Source organism: Bactrocera dorsalis, chromosome 2 (assembly GCF_023373825.1).
Source record: "Bactrocera dorsalis isolate Fly_Bdor chromosome 2, ASM2337382v1, whole genome shotgun sequence".
NCBI lineage: Eukaryota > Metazoa > Arthropoda > Insecta > Diptera > Tephritidae > Bactrocera > Bactrocera dorsalis.
The window spans coordinates 105,385,922-105,408,352 of NC_064304.1; the positions used below are offsets into that span (position 1 = coordinate 105,385,922).

A 22,431-nucleotide genomic window follows, 5' to 3' on the forward strand; every position below is an offset into this window, starting at 1 on the left:
TGCAACAACATTTTTTTTCATTAAAAAAAAAGAAATTTTCATTATATCACTTTTTATTTTTGTAAAATATTTTTTATTTTAGCGTTTTTGGTTGTTATAAAACATAACCACTATTTCGGTTAGCTTGGGTTAATCTAGTAGGCCAATAAGCCACGCATAGATCAGTATCGGTCCTTTGCGATACCAGACGGAGTTCAGTTGCTAGGTCCAAGAGCCTGTGATTTCACTCAGAAGGTGTATCATACCATGGGGATCCAAGTGCTTTCAGCGTAGTCTTGTCAATGCGGGACAAATGGCCAAAAGATGCTCTATTGTTTCCTTGGTACCCTGTTCCAGATATTTCCTGGAGTTCTTAATGTCCTCAGAAGCGGAGATAGCGCTCCACCTTGGGGTTTTAGAGGTACTACGAGCTTCCTTGGCCATTTTAGCGTTGTTCCATTCTGCTGTTATCCGTCTAAAGGTCAAAAGGCTTCTGTTCCAGCGTAGTATAGCAGGATCAACACCTATTGATTACTATTCAAAATAGATGCAGGAATGCTATAAAAGCATATTTCTTTTGTTCAAGAGACCTTTCGATATTAAAAACTAGTGTATGGAATGCAGTCTTTACTAATTTGCCCTTCTTATATGCGTACTGCTCCTTGGATAAGCTTTTAGGAGGCGCTGCAGAAACCCAGAAATCTTGTTTTTAGTATATTGTATGATAAGCTAATATCTTTAGCCAAATGAATGCAAAACAATTAAATATGTTAAATATGAAGGCTTCATGGTTCAATAAATGAATCGGTGAATGCCAACATCACTCTCTCATTGTCGACGCACTTCCATCAGCGGAGCAACAATCCAAACGCATGTCAAGGTGTTAAAATCACTGTTCGCCAACCGCCTCACTTCTCGCGCACACAGCGACTCATCCTTGGTTTATTGTTGTTGTTGTGCCAATCATTTGTGTCCCCGTCAATGCGTCTGTGTTTTCACAAATAAAATTGATGAATGAATCACAGAGCCACAGCTGGCCAATTGGCGACGCAACGGAGCTGTCACACGCCGCGCACGAATCTCTGAATGAATGAGGGAACGAGGGCATGAAAAAGGCTCCCAACTAAATGACAACAACAGCAACAAGAGCAACAAACACGCAAGGATAGCGCCGAGTTGCGTGTTGGCAATCGCAGTGACACAAGCACACACACAAAGCATGGTTGTCTGACAGCGCGCGAGACACAAAAAGTCGCCAGCGCACGCGCGTTGAAAATGAATTATGCATGAGGCGTGTGCATGCGTTGCAAAAAACGAAAAGCGCATATACACATACACTAGCAGACAAAGTTTGATTGGCATTATGGGGAGCGAATGCGAGCGCTTCGTTTGTTACCGCCACAAAGTGATTTATAAACTGACAAACGATGACAGTAGTCATTGTTGCTGTAGCTGGCGCTGTCAGTTTGCTTTGAGTTGTTGTTGTTGTTGGACGATCGCTTCGATGAGTGATGTGTTTCGTATACATATGTATGTGTATACTTGCAACATTTGTTGTTGTTGCTGTTGTGTTTTTTGTTTTTGTTATTGTTGTTGTTGTATTTTTTTGTTGTAGTTGCTCTGTGGATTTTTGTTGTTACTATTGTCGCTCTAGTTGCTCTTGTGGTTTTGTTGTTATTATAGTTGTTGTTGTTGCTCTTGTGGTTTTTTACTGTTGTTGTTAATGTTGTTATTTTTGCTATTATTGCTGTTGTTTGCGTTATTCCTAGTAATACACTTGTTGTTTTTATTACTGTTTGCTTACCACCTTTTGCTTGACAAAACTTTGCTTGCCACTCACTTGCAACACATGTTCGTATGTAAGTTGATGCAAAATTGTGTATGTAAGAAGTTGGCTGCGAATGCGCGCTCATTTTGTCATGCAGCAACGTGTTACTGTGCCTTTTATCCATCTGTCACTTGTTGCATTTTATGAGCGATTGTCAGCGGTGGCATGCCACACGCACTTGTGTAGTGACTGCAAACTAACACACGCGCAAGCAAAGTAAACCGCATGCGCGCAAAGCGTTCGTCAATGAAGTTGTGCACATTTGCCACATAAGTCAAGACAAGAACAACAACAACAACAAAATAATAACAACGCTTACCACACACTCGTTTTCTTGTCTGTCACAGCCAATTTGGGTGCTCGACTCAGTTTTTGCCTGCGCACTGAATTAACATGATCGCTACTGTGGCAGTTAGTAGCGTTTTGCTGTTGTTGTTGTCTTTAGTTTATATGCAACATGTTGGCATTGTGTGGGCGTTTGCATATTTATGCACTTTAACTGCTACATTTGCCTCGTTGCACGCGTTGAAATTATATCTGAATGAAGGTACGAAAGACTTAAGCAGCGAACTTCATTTGTATGGAGCCATTTGGCTCTGCTACTTCAGCCGGAGTATTGAAAATGTTACGAAATTAATAAAAAAAAATCGTTAAATTAATTAATTATATATGAATGTATACGTAATTAAAAGTGATTATAATTTGCGCATTAACATTTTTGATTTTGCACGATATGAGAACAAATATTGTAAAAAATAGTTGTGTGGGCCTTGCTCTTAAATTTTTTTCTGCACTTTCCTAGTTCTTTAAATAATCCTGAACTATATATTTCCTTCACTCTACGCTCACTTCTACAGATTTTGTCATTTCTCTTTAATCTTATAAGTATTGGCTAAAATACTTATTTTGAGCTAAAAATTATGAAATTTTATCTTACAGCCTCAAAGTACTTGATTATTTTTACACTCCTGTCCAAAAATCGCCTATTTTATGGTAAAAAGTTCACGCGTTCACCAAACCATTGTTTAGGCAATGGAATTCTCACAGATGCGGTGGTTGCAGAGTAGTTTGCTTTCTAAGCAGACTTCTAGTATCATCTATAGCATGTGTACGTACATATGTATATACCAAATAATTATGTATATGTACATATGTATGTATGTTCACCAGCTTTTTTGCTTACTCGAAAAGGTTTGCGGGTTACGAATAAATACCAGGAGATCTAGCAGTAATCTCTTTATATGTATAGTATGTTTGCATGGGCTTGCATTCAATGTGCTTTGCCCTTTACATTTTTTATTCGTTTTACTTTGGTTGCATAAAAAATCACGAATGCGCTTTGTAAGTCAGAAACTGTAGCAACTTGAGGCCAATTAAATTACGTTTAGCCAATAAAGTATGAACGCTTTTGTGGGAGAGCAGAAATAAAGGAGTTACATATACTATAACTACAGACTTGCCCCCTGTTTTACAAAAAAGAAAATTAAAGTCTATAGTAAAGCAGAACAGGGTAACCAGCGTATTCAAAAACCTTAAATATGGAAAACTACTGTGGAATCTGTCAAAGTAAAAATAAGTGAAAACTATGGAGGCGAAATTTCCAGAATAACTTTACCAAAAGTTCAAAATAATAGCTTTTTGGTTAAATTATTTGTTGTCCAAAAATGTGTGTTAATAAAATTAAAAAAAAAAAAATAAAATTCTGTTCATAGCATGATTTTGGCGTACCACTCTAATGCGAGTATAGTTTTAAACATATATGCCTACATACATATATGAGCCATAACATAAGTGCTGGCATTTTCCCATATTAATACGAGCGACCCTTTGCCGTTTGCCATGGGCTCGTAATAAATGCAAATCTGTTTGTAACAATTGTCTGCGTGGTTTACAGCTTATGAAGCATACTCCCATATAAATGTTATACTTGTTGTTGTTGTTGTTCCGTGTAAAAGTGGCGCCACTTGGTGAGGCGCAGCCAATTCAATTTGAAGTTTCCTGAGAACTTCTTGAAGAGAAATGAGAGCACGCATATTAAGTAGCGTGTGCCTATGGGAAATAAGTGCGCTGAAGAAGCTTTTACTCATTTACATAAATGTCGAAAATTAAGAAAAGTTATTCAAAAACTCAAATGTGGAGAAGGCGAAAATAGTAGCAAAATACTAATTTTTTAAGCAGAATCATTAAAAATGTTTCTTGAGATTTCTTATAGCTACCAATACATGTATGTGGTTCACTAAACTGTCAACACACTTTTAATTAAAAAGAAAAGGAAAAATAAAATAATTCATAGGAAAAATTAAATAAAAAATTGTATATTAATTTGTATAATGAAAAATAAAAAATAATAAAAATAACATGTCGGCATAGTCATTAAAATAGTACAGAAAGCCACACTACTAAGATTCAATGTGATTGTTGACGGCGAGGGTTAGTCTTTTGCACACTACACTTGATAGGACCTTGCGTGACTTAGGAGGCTTTTCCCACGGTAATTGGACCAGCTGAGGTAATATCTCCATCTATGATTGCAAAAAAATTTCGAAAATGAACATGGCCTTGCTCTATAAAAATTTCAACGTAGATATCTCCTAAAACAAATAAGCTACAACAATCAAATTCGCACGGGGTAAATCCTTTTGATATCCTTAACCACCATGTAAAAACACATGAATTCAAATTACTCCACTCCTCATATAACGGGTTTGTTAAAAACTACTAAAAGCGTAAAAATTTTTCCAGAGACATTACATTTTACAACCGAGGTGGTATGGGGAAGCTTTATAGGAGCCAAGGTCAAAATAAGGCGAGGAACGTGGCTCTTATGTCAAAACCTATTCGATTGGTATTTGTTGTATTATTTTGACATTCCTATATTCTAAAATGAAAATGGACGCAATCGGTCAACAACTACGCCCAATTTCTATATATGTAATTAATTTATTCTTTTATTCTGATTCCTTTACTTTCCAATTTACAAATGAATAACCAATCAATGTATGCGAACAAAAGTTTGCACGAATATCGCTGAGATATATATTGATGCCATTTTATGACCAAAATTTTTTCAACTCAAACGAGAACTATTCAAGCTCCCATATTCGGAATACGTGCCCCCAGTTCCTTTGGCGAACTTCTAATCAAAAATATCGGTCAAACTGTGATTACCTCACACCTAACTGAAATTCAGAGAGAATAAAATTTTGATAAAAATATATCAGCACGTGAAAAATGGGTGAATCGTTTCAATAATTCCACTTCCGGCTGACCTTATTCCACATATGTCGGCCAATATATATATCTTAATTAAATTCTGTACCTAAAATGGCTGAAATTGGATGAAAACTTGCACTAGATCCTATATAATTAATATCGTATTGCAATGGAAAGTCCCCGGTCTACGATAAAAACACTTTTTTGCCTAAATTCATTTTTAATTCAACATAGTTCCCTTCAAGGGTGATAAATACATTGATTATAGCGGCCCTCCAATTCTCTGATTCCCGTTTAGTAGTACGATTTGTCCTTTGCTTCAAATATTAGCCAGTTTCAGCTACCACCTCTTCATTCAACAAAAATTTTCTTACCAGCAAGCATTCTCTTCAGATTTGAGAACAGTAAAGAGTCGCTGAGGGTCAGATCTGGGGAATATGGGGGTAGCGGAAGCAATACGAAACCCAAATAATGTATTTTTGACTTCGTTTTCACGGACTTGTGCCACAGTGCATAGTCTTTGTAAAACAGCACTTTCTTTTTCTTCAAATGCAGACATTGGAAATGTTCCAATAACGCTATGTAACAGTTGCTGTTGACGGTCTTTCCTTTTTCAAGTTAGTCAATACAAATTATTTTATTATATATATTTAGTACGGTTTATTATTGGTATCTTTTATAGCGATTTCGCAGTTTCCAGCTGTCTTTAAATTAGGAGGACAAGCTTTCTTAGATCTTATGTCATTTAGACAAACAAAAAATGGTACTTGAAATAGCTTTATGCTTAAATTTGTTTTAAAAATAATTTTTGTTCCCCAATTTATTTATTTGTATGAAAAAATATTCAAATCTATATAAAAATCTACTCACAGCGGGGGGATTATTATCACTCTTTTAAATTAATTTTTGATTTCTTTCACTTCTTCTTTGAAAATATGAATACTTCTATACAAAATAGACAAACTCATGCTTGTACACGTACCACCAATGTAAGTCTGAAGCATCTTCAACATTGCACCAATTAACATGCAGCAATTTCACTAGAAAACGACACTTGAGTTGCTGCAACCAAATGTTGCACAGTGAAATGTAAACAAAATGGAAAACAAAAACGCAATAAAAATTATACAACAACAAAAAATACTCAGCACTCGACCAACATGCCAAGCTAAATAAAGCAAAAAATAAATGTAACAACACCAAGAATTGACTGAAGCAAGAAATCACAATCGTTCAACTGACAGCAAAAGTTGCCGCTGTGCCGCTGGATGACTTAATCAGTTTGCAGTTGAAATATTTTTTTGTTGTTGGTGTTACTTCTCAACTAGTATTTTCTAGCAAACAAGCAGCACTCACCGTGCGTTGGCAGTAAATCACCAAACCGCAACAACAACAACAATGCGAAACAGCATTAACAAACATAAGGGCAGCAGTCGGCACAAACCAAGGCAAGGCGGCTCAAGTGAAGCGGTCTGCGGCACCAGAATGCATGGGGACACACACTCATACAGATATGCGCTACGCCTTTGACACTTTTGTCCTTCCTCCACTATTACTTGCTTGTTAGTAGCCGCCGCTGCAGTTGTTTTCACGCTGCCTTCCCCTTCGAAATGCACACACACACACACGCATTGCCCTTACTTCACTTTTCTTTGTTTTTGGCACTGCTGTTGTCGTGTTGAAATCAAAAGTGGGTGTCAAAATAATTGGGTGAAAATGTCGCTGACAAGCGAAGTGAGCAATCGCGTTCGCATTCGCATTTCGCACTCGCATTAAATTGGTTGCACAATGTCGGACGGCATATATACAATATTATATATATGTACATATGTATAAACATTTATGTGCATACAAACATACACATATTCATAGATATGAAAGAATCGCACAAATAGCAACAAAATATTGGGTATACTCACTGATTTAGTGAGGGAATAGCAAATCACTTCTTATTGTGAAGTTCCAGCGTCGTTGCGTATTCCTGACTCTGAAGTTCGTTGCTTAAGTCTTTTGATTGAAAGCAGTACACTATTCGACTATTTCGACATGCGTTTTTTATTCAGTTTGGAACTATAGTCATAAATTGAAATTTTTAAAAGTTAAAAAACATGTATTTTAATATATTTAAAATTAGATTTTGTAGAGTTTCCACCTCACTTGAAATAAAAACTGTGAAACTAAAATCATTTATAGTTAAAATTTTTATCAAATTGAAAATATACGTTTTAACACAGTAAACATGGTGTAAAGTCTTTGTGGAGTTGCCACCTTACTTTAAATAAATATGAAAAAATAATATTTAGCACTGGAATTTATAGGGTCATCACGTCACTTAAATTCGGAATTTTTTAAATTTGAGAATTTTGATATTTGATTTTGAAAATATGTTTTCTTATAATAAAAACTGGGCTTTTTTTCACACTACTATGGCATATAGCCGTCGTACAAACAGACCACTGAATCAAAATGAAGATAAAGATCTCTTTGTATACTTCCATGCTATAAAAATGCATCTGCGGCCCTTAAAAAACTGAAAAAAAATCTGAAATCTTAAAGAATGCTAAAATGCCATTAGTAGTAAATTTTTTACACAGTAACAACTATTTTTCAAATATATTGCGCGAAACCTGCAATTACAAACGTCAAATTAAAACAAGCAATAAATTCTAAGCCGAATTTTTCGACCCGCGACTGCTCCACTTCATGTAACGCGCTATATACACACACATTCACGTGCGTAGTTGTATTATTGAAATATAGACATGTACGAACTCTTGACATATAAGCGAATTGCATAAATTGTTCATTTCGCATGTGCAACGGTATATTTGTCTATATGTCATGCAGCCATGTCCATTGCCGGCTGGCACGGTTTCAAAAATTTCAGCTAAAGCGCCAAAGTCAGCGCCGCCGCCACCCTGTTTTACGCATAAATCTTAGTCAAAGTGCGTAAGCCGACGCATAAATTCGCCAAAATCTACAACAACGACAACTAGTCGCTCGAATTAATGCGCGGAATTTGCGCGGCAATCGCGTTGAAAGCGAAATTAGTCAAATGTTGCATGGCACCGTATGTTGGCATGCGCGTGTAGCAAGTGGCAAGCAAATACTCATGAGCGCGCATAGCAAACTTTGCGTGTCTTTTCGAAATGTGGAACAGGTGCATGTTTGTACAGCCGAAAATACATGCTGCATGCCACATTTCGAACATGCAATCGCCATGCTTTGGCGTCTTAATTGTTGGATATTATGCGCTTTTGGCTTGAAAGCTGCCGAAATTGTACAGAAATGTTAATTAAATAAAAAATATAACCGTAAACACATTTTTCGTATCCTAAAGCCCTATTGATACAATACTGATGATACGATTTACGCTTAAGAAGCCAAATTGTTATATTATCTAATTGTTTGACTTAAAATTTTACACAAAAAAATAAAAAAATAAAAATTAAATAGGTGGCAACCCTTCTTTTAAATATATGCAACAGCGTATATCCTTAATGTTCTATGTCCATGCTTCAATAATTTACATAGTTTATAACACTTTTAAATTACAAAATACATAAATAGGTGGCAACTCTTTTTTAAAATATATATAACAGTTAATCTTCTCAAATTTGTTGCCTATATTGAAATAATCTACATATTTTATAATGTTTTTAAAATAAAAAATAAACAAATAGGTGGCAACTCTTTTTTAAAATATATTCGACAGCAAATTTTCTTTAAGTATTTTGCCTATCAATAAATCATATACTTTACAATATTTTTAATAAAAAAAAATATATTTTAATAGGGCACTTTATTAAACCGCCTTAGTATGAAATATTAAATTTTTTCTCACCCATATTGTAACTATTTCTTTATTTTATCAATATTATGTGCACAAAAAATTTTAAATTGGGTGGCAACACTACTTAAAATTATTTTAAATTGTAAGTTTTATTAAGTGTGATACCACAATTCACTTATATTTATTTAAATTTTAAACTTTATTTTTATTTTGAACGGGTGGCAACTCTTCTATAAAATTTTTCTTTATCAGCCATCTCAAATCTCTACGTCATTATGCTCATAACGAAAAGGTTCGTTTCCCTTATCAACTTTTTTAAAATACCAAATTTTGGACAAGTGGCAACGCTTCTTAAAATATTTTCTGATATCAAACGTCATCGGTGTAATTCTCATATCGTAACACTTCGTTTATTTAATCAACTGTTTTTTAATCAAATTTTATACGGGTGGCAACGCTCCTTAAAATATCTGTGGTCATCGGTTTTTATTTTTATTTAGTGTGATACCAAAATTCACTCACTAGTGGCAACTCTTCTATACAATTTTTTCTTTATCAGCCATCTCAAATCTCTACGGCATTATGCTCATAACGAAAAAGTTCGTTTCCTTATCAACTTTTCTTTTATATAAAATTTTAGACGGGTAGCAACGCTCAATAAAATATTTGTTATCTCAAACCTCATCGGTTTTAGTTTGTATGTCAGCTATATGCCATAGTGGTTTGATATCCGCCATTCTGACAAATGAGCAGATTCTTGGTGAGAAAAGTGCGGATGCAAAATTTCAGATCGATATTTCAAAAACTGAGGGACTATTTCGTATATACCATATTCAAACAGATGGACAGACGAACATGACTAAATTGATATTGCTCGCCATGTTGATCGTTTGTATATATACTTTATAAAATAATCAAGAGAAGGAAAAAGAAATGAAAGCTATGCTTTGCTGCGGAATAAACCCAAAACATAACTTTCAAAAACCTTAAACTTGCTTCAAACTCAATTTCGAAACCTCCCTTTCTTCTGTAAACAAATAGTAATTATAATAACTCAAAGAAATATGCAAAAAACTAACAATCTCAGCAAGGCTTAAAGCACATAAATTACTAAATAAACCGTTCTGTTGTAATTTATAAAAATTAAAAACCGCCAAACAATTTTGAATTATGAACTATCGACGGCAACTGGCAGGCGGCCAATAAGCCGAACAAAACGCCACCAACTGTGCCTCCGTTGCGGCCATTCACTTCAGCCATTTGAAGGGTGTGTTGCATGGAGTGCCGCCAATATATGGTGAGATATAGCATTGCAGATATTTAAAAGTGCAACAACAAAAACATATGCGTTTCTTTTAAGTAAATAAAACGGTTACGAACGGTTTTTGCTCAGTGACTTTGTAATAGCAAAGCGCACCGAACGCTCGCTTTTAGTTAAATTTTATTTTCTTACGAGTCTATCAGTTATATATTAACCTTTAAGTGCAACACAAGCTGGTATTGTTTATTTAATAACGCTTTTATTTTTTATTTTTGATTCAACATTTATTTACTTTGTTTCTTTGTTGGCGTTCTCTTGCAGGTTGTGCTAGTTCAGGGTCACTATCTGTCATATCTGCCGCTCTGCAGCCGCAACGAGCCGGTCTTTTTGGCCACATGCACACCCATTGCCATGCCGGAGACGCGCGAGTGTGTGGTGCAGGGTGCCACCAATGTGTTTACCACCATACATTCGATGGATATGAAAATTGCGCATATCGATAAAAAGTGAGATTTTTTTATTTATTGAGATACTATATACCTATGTAATTGTAACCTGATTTAAATAGCTGTACGCTTTTGAAAATATATTTAGTATTTTTTTTATTTTGCTTTCAATTTTTTGTTTAAATATTACTTTTTATGTTATTTTTTATTAATTAAAATATTTTTTTATTTTTCTTTTATTTGCCTACAGCGGCGAGTTTCATTTGGGTTACAGCAAAAGTGATATACACGGACTCTCTTGGTACAATCTCTTACATTCGGAGAATTTGCGTGAGGCGCAAAGCAAACATAGGCTGAGTGAGTATGAAAAATCAATAAAATTAAAGTAGTAAAAAGGTATTAAAATAGAAATTTGAATACTTTCAATAGTTGTAAGAGAAAATAAAGTGAAAATTATTCTTTTATAAACTAAACTAACTAAAATAAATAGATTGACTAACTAGAATGCATGTTAAATATGTATTATTTTAAGAGATGCTAGTATTAGTTCAAGCCATTACTAAATTTTTAAGCACTATTTTTGAAAAGTAGCCGCGTTACTAATTATTGAAAATTTTTACTACTTGACTACTACTTTTTAACCAGTAAGAACCAGTATGATACCAGTTAGAATATTAGTTAAAAGCCCAAAAGTATACTACTTTTTCTTTAGTATTTACAAAGTATTTCGAGTATGTTGCCTACATTTAGGAAGACATTACATAAAATCCATGTAAGTTTAACGAAAACCGTGCATAATTATGATCGCATATTGTGCTCAATAGGTAGGTAGTTAGGACTGCTGCCACCGTGGGCACAATTAACGCTGGATGCGCCATTTTGATGCGCTGTTATAGGACCTTATAATCTTGCTAACCCATTTGGAGCTCTCAGTGAAACCATGTACTAATATCCGTTATGCTTATTGTGGACTAGAATTCAAAGTTTGGCGCCTAGTGTGTTCCAAGTATTTTCTTCTAGTTTCTCCACTCGTCTATTTATTTATATTTTATTTATTTATGTGACCGCGAACCCAAATTATAAACAAGTAAAGTTCTACCTAGCAATGAACTTAAAGCTTTTGTAGTTGTGGACCATGTTGGAATTATCGTTGGTGTCAAAAAACGTTGCAATGCCGCCTGGCTATCCGTTTATATGGTTGCTTTCTGTATCTTCCCGTAATTATTCAATAGAACTTCGCAGGACTTCTCAATACCTAGTATTCCGCTGCTTGAAAAGATGCTGACTGAGTTTTTTAGGTTGATTAAAAGCGAGATCATCGGAGTATATCTAGATCCTCACTCAGTAGTTTATTTTGGACCCGTCGGTATAGACAAGATTGATCCTCAACCCTTGCTGAACTTCTTCTCCATTCATGTCGGGTATTATCACAAAATTGACTATTTAAATCTAACCTTGGAGGATGTAGCCTGATTAACTTATGTTAGCTGTTCCAACTTCCTAATTCCTTTCTTCTTATAGCAGAAATTGCTGCTGCTTTCCAAATTAAGACGTCTACAAGCAAGTAAGTCTAGTAGCCTTTCCAGAATCTTCAACATGAAGGATGCTTATAAGTCTAAAATCTTTTGCGTGTTCTTGTGCTTGGTTTAGGGACAATCTCCTTTTCGGTTTCTTAGGATGTAAGATAGTTGCATGCTGGTCTTACAATATATATTTAGCCTCAGAATCATAGTTTTTTAGTTTCTTCATTATTATGGGAATAATCCCAACCAAGCGACGGGTACGCTTTAAGTGACAAGAAAGTCCTTAAATTTTTTGCTTATTACGTGATCGGATCAATCTACCTATTTGCAAGTATGTCAGACTGTATCTCCGCAGCAGTTTGCTTACTAACTGGGAACGTGTTTCCAGTAATTTCTCAAGAGCCCAAAAGTATATTTCTTTTTCTTTAGTATCTTACGCAGTCTATCTGATTCTCTTTCAATGATTAGTTACAGCCTCTTCATCAAAACATAATAGAAAAACTGAGAAATGCAAAGCTCTTTGATGACCGCATTGACAGAGAGGATATACTAGTATATCCATACATCTTTCTAAAAGACGGAGAGTCCTAAAACCCATTGTTTTTCTTATACTACATATATCATCGTCATAAATTCAGTCTCAAAACCAACGAGTTTATCTATCGATGATTTAAGCAACGAATTAAAAAAGTCTTATAAAGGATATCTATGCCAATAATAAAATGTCTTTTGTTCACAGCGAAAGCTTTTAAAACTTATATTTTATTTAATTTCAGTAACTCAATCTGAGCAGGACCGCTCCTGTATTTTATTGGTGCGCATGCAACGAAGACAAGGCGATTTTATTTGGGTGCACGTGGTGCTGCAAGTTCGCGATAGTCAAGACACAAACCAACAGCCGGTTATTGTGTGCACCAACCAGGTTTTAAAGTAAGTAAAAACTCTGCCTTATTAAATAAGTAAAAAAAAATATGCAAAAATTTAGATTAAATAAAGTAAGCACAATTTATTTCCCACCTTTATTTTCAACAAACTTTTTCCTCGAACAAACGCCACTAACGAAATCACGTGGCCGACGTTTGCACTAATTTCGCGTACTCATTTCCGTTTCTCACGCAATCACAAGCCATACTTTGTTAGCACCTACATCTAACCCACCAAAAGCAAGCATGCTAATCAATTTTTTTCTATTTTCTTTGCAACACCAATTCGACAACTCAACAATCAACAACATCACCACAACGCAATTATATTTTCTTCCCTCCACTCCAATCCACAGCGAACGTGAGGCTTCGGTAATGCTGGCCAATTCGTGGCTCTACCACTACTACTCGGTGCAGTCGAAGATACAATTCGGACTCGCTTTCGATGCGCCCACACGTGTGCCACCGACAACACCGGCCGCAGCAGCCGCGGCGGCAGTCTACTACCATCATCACGCACACCACGCCGCGCATTCACATTTGCATCATCATCACACGGGCGCCGCCAGTACCACGGCCACACTTCCAGCCACAGCAACGGCAGGTTATGCCGCCGCATTGCATCCACATCAAACGCACACACATTTGCACCACACGCAACACCAACACCTACATCCACACACACATACACATGCGCATCATCAGTATCATCACATGACGACGGCGTCGTATGCCGGCGCATATAATACGCCCACCGGCGCGACCAGCGGTGGCAGCATGAGTGTGGGGAGTGGCAGCTGTGGTAGCGCGGAAAGTTCGCCAGCGCCGCATTTGAGTGGTCATCATCAACAAGGCCAACAGTTGCAGCATCATTTGCCAAGTAATGGTGGGATGGCGATGACGGGACATGCGGGTGTCATCAATGGTGCGGCCGTTGGCCAGTATATATGTCACCGTCGTGTCGGTGCGGAACCAGTTGATTATAGTCAAGTGCCTGGCGGCGTCGGTGCACCACCGATCGGCTTGAATGGCGCGCGTTCACCTACTAATGGCCAAGTGGATGGACAAATGCGTTGCAGCAGCACGAATAGTTCCGTTTCCAGTCATAATGCTGCCACGCCACATTATGTCACACACAACAACAATACCAGTGGCAATAATAAACACAACAACGGCAGTAGCGCCAATCACAGCAGCTCCAACAACAATCACAACAGCACACACAATCATAACCTCAACAGTGCTGCCAATATCAATACCAATGGCAATGCGAGCTCCGCGCAGCATCAGCGCCTCAGCTCGCCACCCTCCAAACGTCGCGCAATCGGTAAACTAGAACCACTCTACCTACCAGATGAGGCGAACGATGACACGCCAACAACAGTCACCGAAATCGATACACCCTACCATCTACACGCACATTCACTTATTGGCGCACCAGCAGAATCGCATGCCTCGGTTATATTCGCTACCGTTGTGCCGACATGTCCGCGACTCATACAAAAGTCCCTACCCAATGAACCGCCTGACTTCATCGACCAGTGGAATCCCAGTCCACCTTGGTCGGAGTCTGCGCAGAAACTCTCACTTGACAGTTCGTCTTCCACACAGCAGGAGCTTAGTCCTTGTATTACAACCACACCACCTACACCGACAAGCGCGCCGCCCACAGGCACACTGGGTTCGAATTACGGTAGCTTACAGACGCTGGGTCCGGCTTTCTCTTTCGAATGGATGTCCGATCCGTTGGTGCCAGTTGCAGATCCATATACGTCCTGTATTACACCACCCGATGGTGTACCGCTCGTAGTCGCTCATCATCCACATGCAACAGCGGCAGCGCAGCATTCTTTCCATTGGAACACTACGCCGTCGGAACATCATCAGCATTTGAGTCAACATTTGGCCTCGCATGGTCATCGTTTGCTTACGCTATCAAGTACAGGTGCTGTGGATACAATACAACAATCGTCAACTGTAATAACTAGCGGTGATGCAAGAAATGCGCGGACGAAGTCTCCTGAAGTTACCGAACGGAAAGGTGAGTTTGCTGTCCAAAATGTTTGACTTTATATTCTAAAGTAGTTTATACATGATATTGCTGGCATGACATTGACACACAGACTGGCTTTCTGTATTTAAGAAAAGAAGATTTCCGTTCTTCAAATGTAATGTTCAAAGATCAATTCCATTATAGTTAACAAATGTAGCAGGGTTTTAAGCGCACTAGCAGTTCAACTCCACTTGTCCATAATTGGGGTCAGGAACATTTTCGATAACGAAATCGCAGACGAGTTGGTTAAGTTTCTCTACACAAATTCGAAGCAGAGACAATACCGTATCAAAAAGAGACGATCAATAGAAAGCTGATTACGCATTGTGAACAAATGACTCAAACTAGATAGAAATCTACAACTAACTGGAGGATAGCGAAGCCGATATGGCTAAATTATGACAACACAAAAATTTAGGACTTATTACATAGAACCATGAAATCATTTTTTTTGGGTAGGGGAAAGCACCGAAAGCCGGAATGCGGGGCTTTAATCCGCTAAACCCAACCTACTTCCTACTCAAGACTCTTCCACGGAACCACCGGTTAAGTATTACTTCGTAGGAGGGACAGAACATTTAAGTCTCCTCTATTGTGCTGACGGACGCCTAATCTGTTGAAAAAGTCTCAGTCTTGCCAATATAAAGGCTGAAGTTTCGCTTTTCATCCACCGCTCCTACCACATTTTAGTGCTCTGATAGGTGATATCGAGTTCATCTCCTTGGATGTCAATAGGCGTCATACTGGCTTGTACTTCAGTAGCGTCGGTTGATATAGTCCGGAAATCAGTTATTACTCGAATTGCAGAAAGCCTATACACTGCAATTATTTGTTTAGCATACGCTTTTATATCCTGTATCCATACTTGTGCCGCATACAGTATAACGGAACACTTTGCTTTCGCTATTAAGAATACGCACGGTCTTCTTTAATTTTTAGTTTGGAATCCAATATTACTCCCAGATACTTCAGCTGCGGCTGTTAAGTAATCGAAAATGGTGGACTTGTTTTAATACTTGTTTTTCATCACTCTATCAAGAATATACCTTACTCCTAAAACAGAATATACTTTAATAAAAAAATTTATTGCGATTTTTTATAATGCTAGACTTCTCTGAAAGCACTCTCAGCAAAAAATAGGTCTACGTACATATAAGTACACAATAAACGTCTAAGATGCTTTATATAACTTAATAATATTATTCTCACATTATTACTTTCAGAATCGCCACGCAAATAAATCAACGCAACAAAGTTTGCTGAACCCTAACGGAGACCTAACCTAAAAATAACCCGCTAATGAAGCAGTTAGGTGCAATAAAAGTGAGCAAACAAAACCAAATTAAGCTTTATGGGTTTATACAAACATAAATATTTAAGGATATACATATGTAGATGTATGTATATATTTACTAAAATCAAATTTTATTAGCACGCAAAGATTAATAGTCAAAATTTCATGCATTTAATGGGGAAAAATTTATGACAAATTTTGACAGCTGACAATATGATTGACTAAAATGTATGGAATACAACAAAAAATTATATAGAAAATCATTAGAAAATTAATGCAGCGCTTATAGAAGTGACTGCCACAACAATAACTGTTAATTTTATTAACAACATAAAATTAAAAAATAATAATTAAATAAGCAAAAGCTAATGAATTGAGCAATGTGACACATCAAACAACAAAAACAACGCAATTATATAATTATTATTAAATTTTTGTAGCAATAACTGTGAATAAATAATTTTGTATGTAAATATTTAAAAATAACTATATGTAAGTGTACAACGTATGTGTTTGTATATAGCGTATGTAATGTGTTTCTTTGTGTGTGTGCATGTGTGTAGCGAGTATAATGAAAGTGCAAATAAATTTTTATTGCCAATTATTCCGTTATAATTAGTATTACCGACGTCAAGCGCGGGTGTTTAAAAGAATGTCGGTTTGAAATTTTCACACATACACCCGCATATATATACATACATATGTGTGTGTATTACCTATGCTATACAGTAGTATGCAGTATTGACGGAATTGAAATTAGCAAAGACGTCAAAAATTATTGAAAGCTGTTGCGAAGTGCGAAATTTGACGTAAATTAGAATATGTATATATACATTAGGGTGCGTCAAAAAATCGAATTTTTTTCACTTGGTACACTTAAAATGGGTTCTTAGATAGCTATAAAAAAAGTTTCTACAGTTAATTGTAATTGTTTACACATGTATACATTAGGGTGTGTCAATAAAATATAATTTTCTTTTACGCTTGGTACACTGAAAGTGGGTTCCTAGACAGCTCTAAGAAAGTCTAGCTTGACGTTAAATAAAACATATGTGTATACATTAGGGTGCGTCAAAAAAAATCTGAAAATAATTTGTTCGCTTAGTACACTGAAAATGGATTCTTAGACAGCTCTAAGAATCTCTCTCCAAGTATGAGCTTTTAATTGTAATTGGAAGCCGCTCCTCCTTACAGTTTTCTATTTTTCTTCTTATTATAAAAAGAAAAATACTTGAAAAATATTTTAGACCTTGAAAGAATTTCTTAGAGCTGTCTAAAAACCTATTACAAAGAGCAGCAAGCAAAAAAATATTCGGTGTTTTTGTCCCACTTTAATGTATACTAACTTACGTTATGCACGCATATGAGTACACAAGCACTTGCTTAAATAGACGCCTAATTAAAAAAAAAAAATTTTTTTTTTTACCCACCCTAATGTCAAGCTTATATAAGTTATGCACACATACGAGTACACAAGCACTTGCTTAAATAGACGTCATATTTATTTTAAGCTTTTCTACATTAAAATTACTTTTATTTTTTTGTAATTTATTTTTAGCCTCTATCTTTACTACCCCACTAATATGCAGAGCATACGTATTTTTGCAATTTAAATTTAGCTTAGATAAAAATTCGAAAATTAGTGCAATTTTAAATGTTTATTTGTTCGCTAAGTTTTAGACTATTTATATATATATACAGTTATTAGTTTGCTGATAAGCAGCAGAAACATTGTAAAGACAATAAACTTGCAAGAAAATTTTATTTTTAAGTGGCAATATAGCAGTTTAAATGTATGTATGTATGTGTGTGTCAATTCTACGTGCAACTAAATGTAAAAATATTTTTATGTTTAAAATTTTTTATATATTTTTTAAGTAACTGTATTTATTACTTTACATTTTTATAACTAATACACATATATAAATATACATATATAGCATCAGCCTTGTATGACTTACATATACAAGTAAATTATTTATATCTACAAAGTAACAAACAGTTGAGTAAGCAGTTTGAAAAGCAATAACGGTATATTATTGTAAAATAATGGAGTGTATAAATAAAATTTTATAAATACGAAAACAGAAAAGAAGATTATTAATGACAAATGGCAAGTAATAACAAAAACAGTAAGTACCTATTGATTTTATGTATTGGATAGTGGAAAAAGTCTTTTCTTATTTTGTCAATAGATGACGTTGCAGTCGTATAACTCCAGTGCTACCAATATTGGTCGTACTGTATAGTATTGGAAAGGTGGGATTTTAAGCTTCATTTAATCAAAAAAATAAAATTAAATTCGGGGAAGTTGAAAAAAAGTTACAGGTGTTAGCCTCTTGAGAAAAAAAGGATATGTGCAATATTTCAGATCACTATCTCAAAACTAAGGAACAGTTCGCGTATACGAGTGTATAGAGAGAAGAACATGTATGTGTAGCTTTGTAATGGTTATGTAGTTCCCGTTACGGTGGTAAGGTTCAGATAAGTTACTATCAGTAAGACCAGGAAACGTGCTGTTTCGACAGGGTCGGACCATAGAGAGAGGGATGTCAGATGTGTAAGGTTAGCTGGGCATGCAAAGAGGTGGTTGGAGTCAAGCGTAGGCTCGTTGCATGCAGGACATATATTTGGTAGTTCGGGGTTGCTTCTGGATTTTAGGAATTTAACCTGCTAAGTATTCAGAACGAAGCTGCGCAAGGGAATCTCGCGGCAACTCAAGCTCGTCGTCTGCTAATGATGGTAGTTTGACTTCAAGGATCTTGGATCCACTGTGAATAGCAGTCAGTGCATGTCTTATGTCGTCCACGTAGTTAAGAAAAGAACGACTTCTACGAAAGCACCCCAGCAGATACAAGCAGTTTCATTATGCTCCTTAACTGGGACCATACGGGCCTCACTGTGTAGATGTTCGAGCGGAGACAGGCAGAGGCATAGTCCGGAGTGCATTGTAATTGACCATATTGGTGCGGCAAAGTTAAGTACCGGCCGGCCGATTACATTGTAACTAGCGGCTTGAGGATTTTGTTGCGGCTCTGTGCCCTGGCAGTAATCGCTGTTGTATAAGGAGTGAAGGACTATAGGCTGTCAAGTATCACACCTAAAATCTTAGGGTTATTGACAGCCGGAATTTTAATGCCATCTACTGCAATATCAAGGTCAAGTATGTACTCCTTCATCCAGTTTGTGAATATGATCGGTGTCGGTTTAGAGAGGGAGAGTGTTAGGTTCCGTGCAGCAAGGAAACAAGAAAAGTTAAAAAGAAAGCCGTTTACTTTTGAAGCACATTATTGTGAAATCATCAGCGTACGAGGTGATAGAAATTCCCTCTGGTGGTTGAGGAAGTTTCGAAATAGCAACTGGAAGAGAGCATCACCCTGCCAAACCCCCCATTTAATTCTTCTTAATTTACTTCGAAACAGTACGGATGGTTGCCGACCGCTCAGATAGTCCATAGTCCACCTTTTCAGCCCTGGAGGGAGCGTAGATTTTTCGATGTCCCCAAGTAACGTTGTGTGATTGACTCTGTCGAAGGCTTTTGACAAACCCAACGCGACGTTGGCTGGATAGGTCATTGTTGGCGAGTTTCCGAGGTTTCAGTGATGAGATTACTCTTCCGATTTTCCACATATCAGGTATTTAAAGTGTAGTCAGCGACAGATTGAGGACTTTGGTGAGAAAGTTTACTCCCATGGAGCTAGGTGCTTTAGCATAACCATGTTTATTCCATCAGGCCTAATGGATAGGGATGATTTTGCTTTAATGATGACACTCCGAAACTCCTCATCGGTAAAAGTAAGAGGTGCGCAGTCTTTTGGCATTTCGCAGAGTGAATTGCCAGCTAATATAACAGGCACTCTATCCATTTTGTCCGCTTATGGTGAGTTACCATTTGTGAAACCTTAATTTGAGATCCCTTATTCGGAGATCATAGGGATCGGCATGGCATAAGGTATCGCCTTCATTATCTGAAGAAGCTGCTTTAAGTGGGAAATCAGTGCTTCTAGCTGGGATGAAGGGAGCGGTAGCAGCTGCGATCATCTTGCGGAATCGACGTTCGCCAACGTCCGTAAGAATGGGTAGTGCGGTGAAGGTGCTCCCGGTAAATTCTATGAAGCCGACTTAGTTAACTTTGTTAAAGGTGCGGTTGATTGAGATAATTATGGGCAAACGGTCTGATGTGAAAGTTAACATAACATATTTGCATAATTACAAAAATATAACTCTTTGATTTCTGAGACATGAATACGTGGTATTCGTATTCATTTCAAAACACATTCTCTTGAATATATTATACCATAATCCTTCATTCTCCTTTCACTTTATTTAAGTACACCAGTACCCGAGTCACACATCTCCACAATTTGCCAAAAATATTCAAATACAAATGCCAAATACCAAATATTTCAAGCCAAAGTTACGTGAAAAGGGTGCAACAGAGTTGCGCAAACTATTTGGTCATAAAGCAGCAATAAGTAATGGCCACAACGAGACCTCTGCCACCAAGCTGACGCATTGCCACAGGCCGAGAACGTTTAATGGCTTGGTAAACTAATGTAAGGCATATAAAATATTTGCCGAAGTTGGCAGTTCAAGCGAGTGGCCGCCTAGAACACCCACATTCCATTACAATGACTAGCCGTAATATTTTTTAATGAACATTTACAGTACCGGCACTCTTAAATATTTCAAAAGATATTGGTGTGGAGTTTTAAATGGTAAATAAATGATAGACAGAGAAACATAAAGAAATATTGTTAAAGGTCATTGTTATCCATAATACCGGATTCTTATATGAGAAGGATTTTTACATAATAATAATCAGTAATTTATATGGCCTTCTGGTTTACCGAAATTTTATGGTTAACATTTTTCCATACCACTAAACCCTCTACTCTTAAACTAATCGAGGCACATTGCTCTATGCCACTACTTTTGACAGATGTTTAACATACTAAGAGCTTCAGCGCAACTCTGGTAAGATATATACGTTTTTAAGTCCTGAACATCCTCCTTTTCTAAAACCTCATTTGGTATCGAACTGTTCGGAGGGGTCCTTCCCGATCATGACAGAGCTTTTGAAATTGCTCAACCTCAGTTTCCATCGTGGCATAAGACGGCTTCTTTTCGTGCTGTCAAAAGCATCTTTAAAATCGACAAAGAGGTAGTGTGTGACGATCCTCTTTTAATGAGTCTTTTCCAAAATTTGGCACGTCGTGAATATCTGGTCAATTGGCGCAGACTTTGGAGTCCATCTTTTTGTGGATTAAACAAAGCACACTTAAAGTCCAATCGTCGGGAATGGTTTCGTCCGACCGTATTCTACGGATAAGTTGATACATGCTCCTTATCAGTTCTTCGCCACCGTATTGGAATAGCTCTACCGGCAATACATCAGACCCGCCGCTCTGTTGTTCTGCAACCGGGTTAATCTTATTCGAATTACCTCATGGCCGGGTAGTGGAACATCTGCTCAATCGTAATCGGTTGGGGAATCGGGTTCACCATCTCCTGGTGTTATGCTTTCACTGCCTTTCAGCAGGCTGGAGAAGTGTTCCCTCCACAATTTCAGCATACTCTGGATAACAGTCATTAGATCCCCTCTGGAAGTTCTTCAAGAGTATGCCCCGGTCTTGAAACCTTCTCACCGCATCTTTTCTTAGATTTTTCAAACATTATCTGTTGGCCAACTTCTCAAGCTCTTTGTACTAACGCATTTCAGTCTCTCTCTATTTGTGTCTGCAAATGCATCTCGCTTTCCTCTTCAAATCAGGTATCAGAAAGGTTTTAATAGTAACAACCTTCGGTTTGGAATCTAAAAGTCAAAATTGAACGATTTGAAGTAATGTGAAACCTAGAAATGGGACCTGGAAAGAAGACTAGACTCATAACAAAAGGATCATTCCAATGCATCATTATTGGTGACGTGGTGTGGGTTTATGAATATGACGTCGAAACAGTTCAATAATCTAGTGAATTACTCTACCAGAAATTAGCAAAAACCGAAAAAAACATAATTCACTGACGGCACTAAAGGAAATCCCAAAAACGGGTTATAACAAGTGTATGGCTGATTGGAGTAAACGTTGCCCCCGGAGCGTAGTTCAAAGGGATAATA

The 22,431-nt window shown here is 36.9% G+C and overlaps 1 protein-coding gene across 1 annotated transcript in view; it reads left to right on the forward strand.

Moving 5' to 3' along the window:
- LOC105227108 (protein single-minded) overlaps positions 1–17,675 on the forward strand; it is a 131,456-nt gene extending 113,781 nt beyond the window's left edge. The window contains exons 7-11 of the mRNA XM_049448873.1: positions 10,396–10,580; positions 10,771–10,877; positions 12,820–12,973; positions 13,323–15,007; positions 16,243–17,675. Of these exons, the coding sequence (XP_049304830.1) occupies positions 10,396–10,580; positions 10,771–10,877; positions 12,820–12,973; positions 13,323–15,007; positions 16,243–16,259 (2,148 nt within the window). The 3' untranslated portion in view covers positions 16,260–17,675. The remainder of the gene's footprint in view (positions 1–10,395; positions 10,581–10,770; positions 10,878–12,819; positions 12,974–13,322; positions 15,008–16,242) is intronic.
- Positions 17,676–22,431: the final 4,756 nt, after the last annotated feature.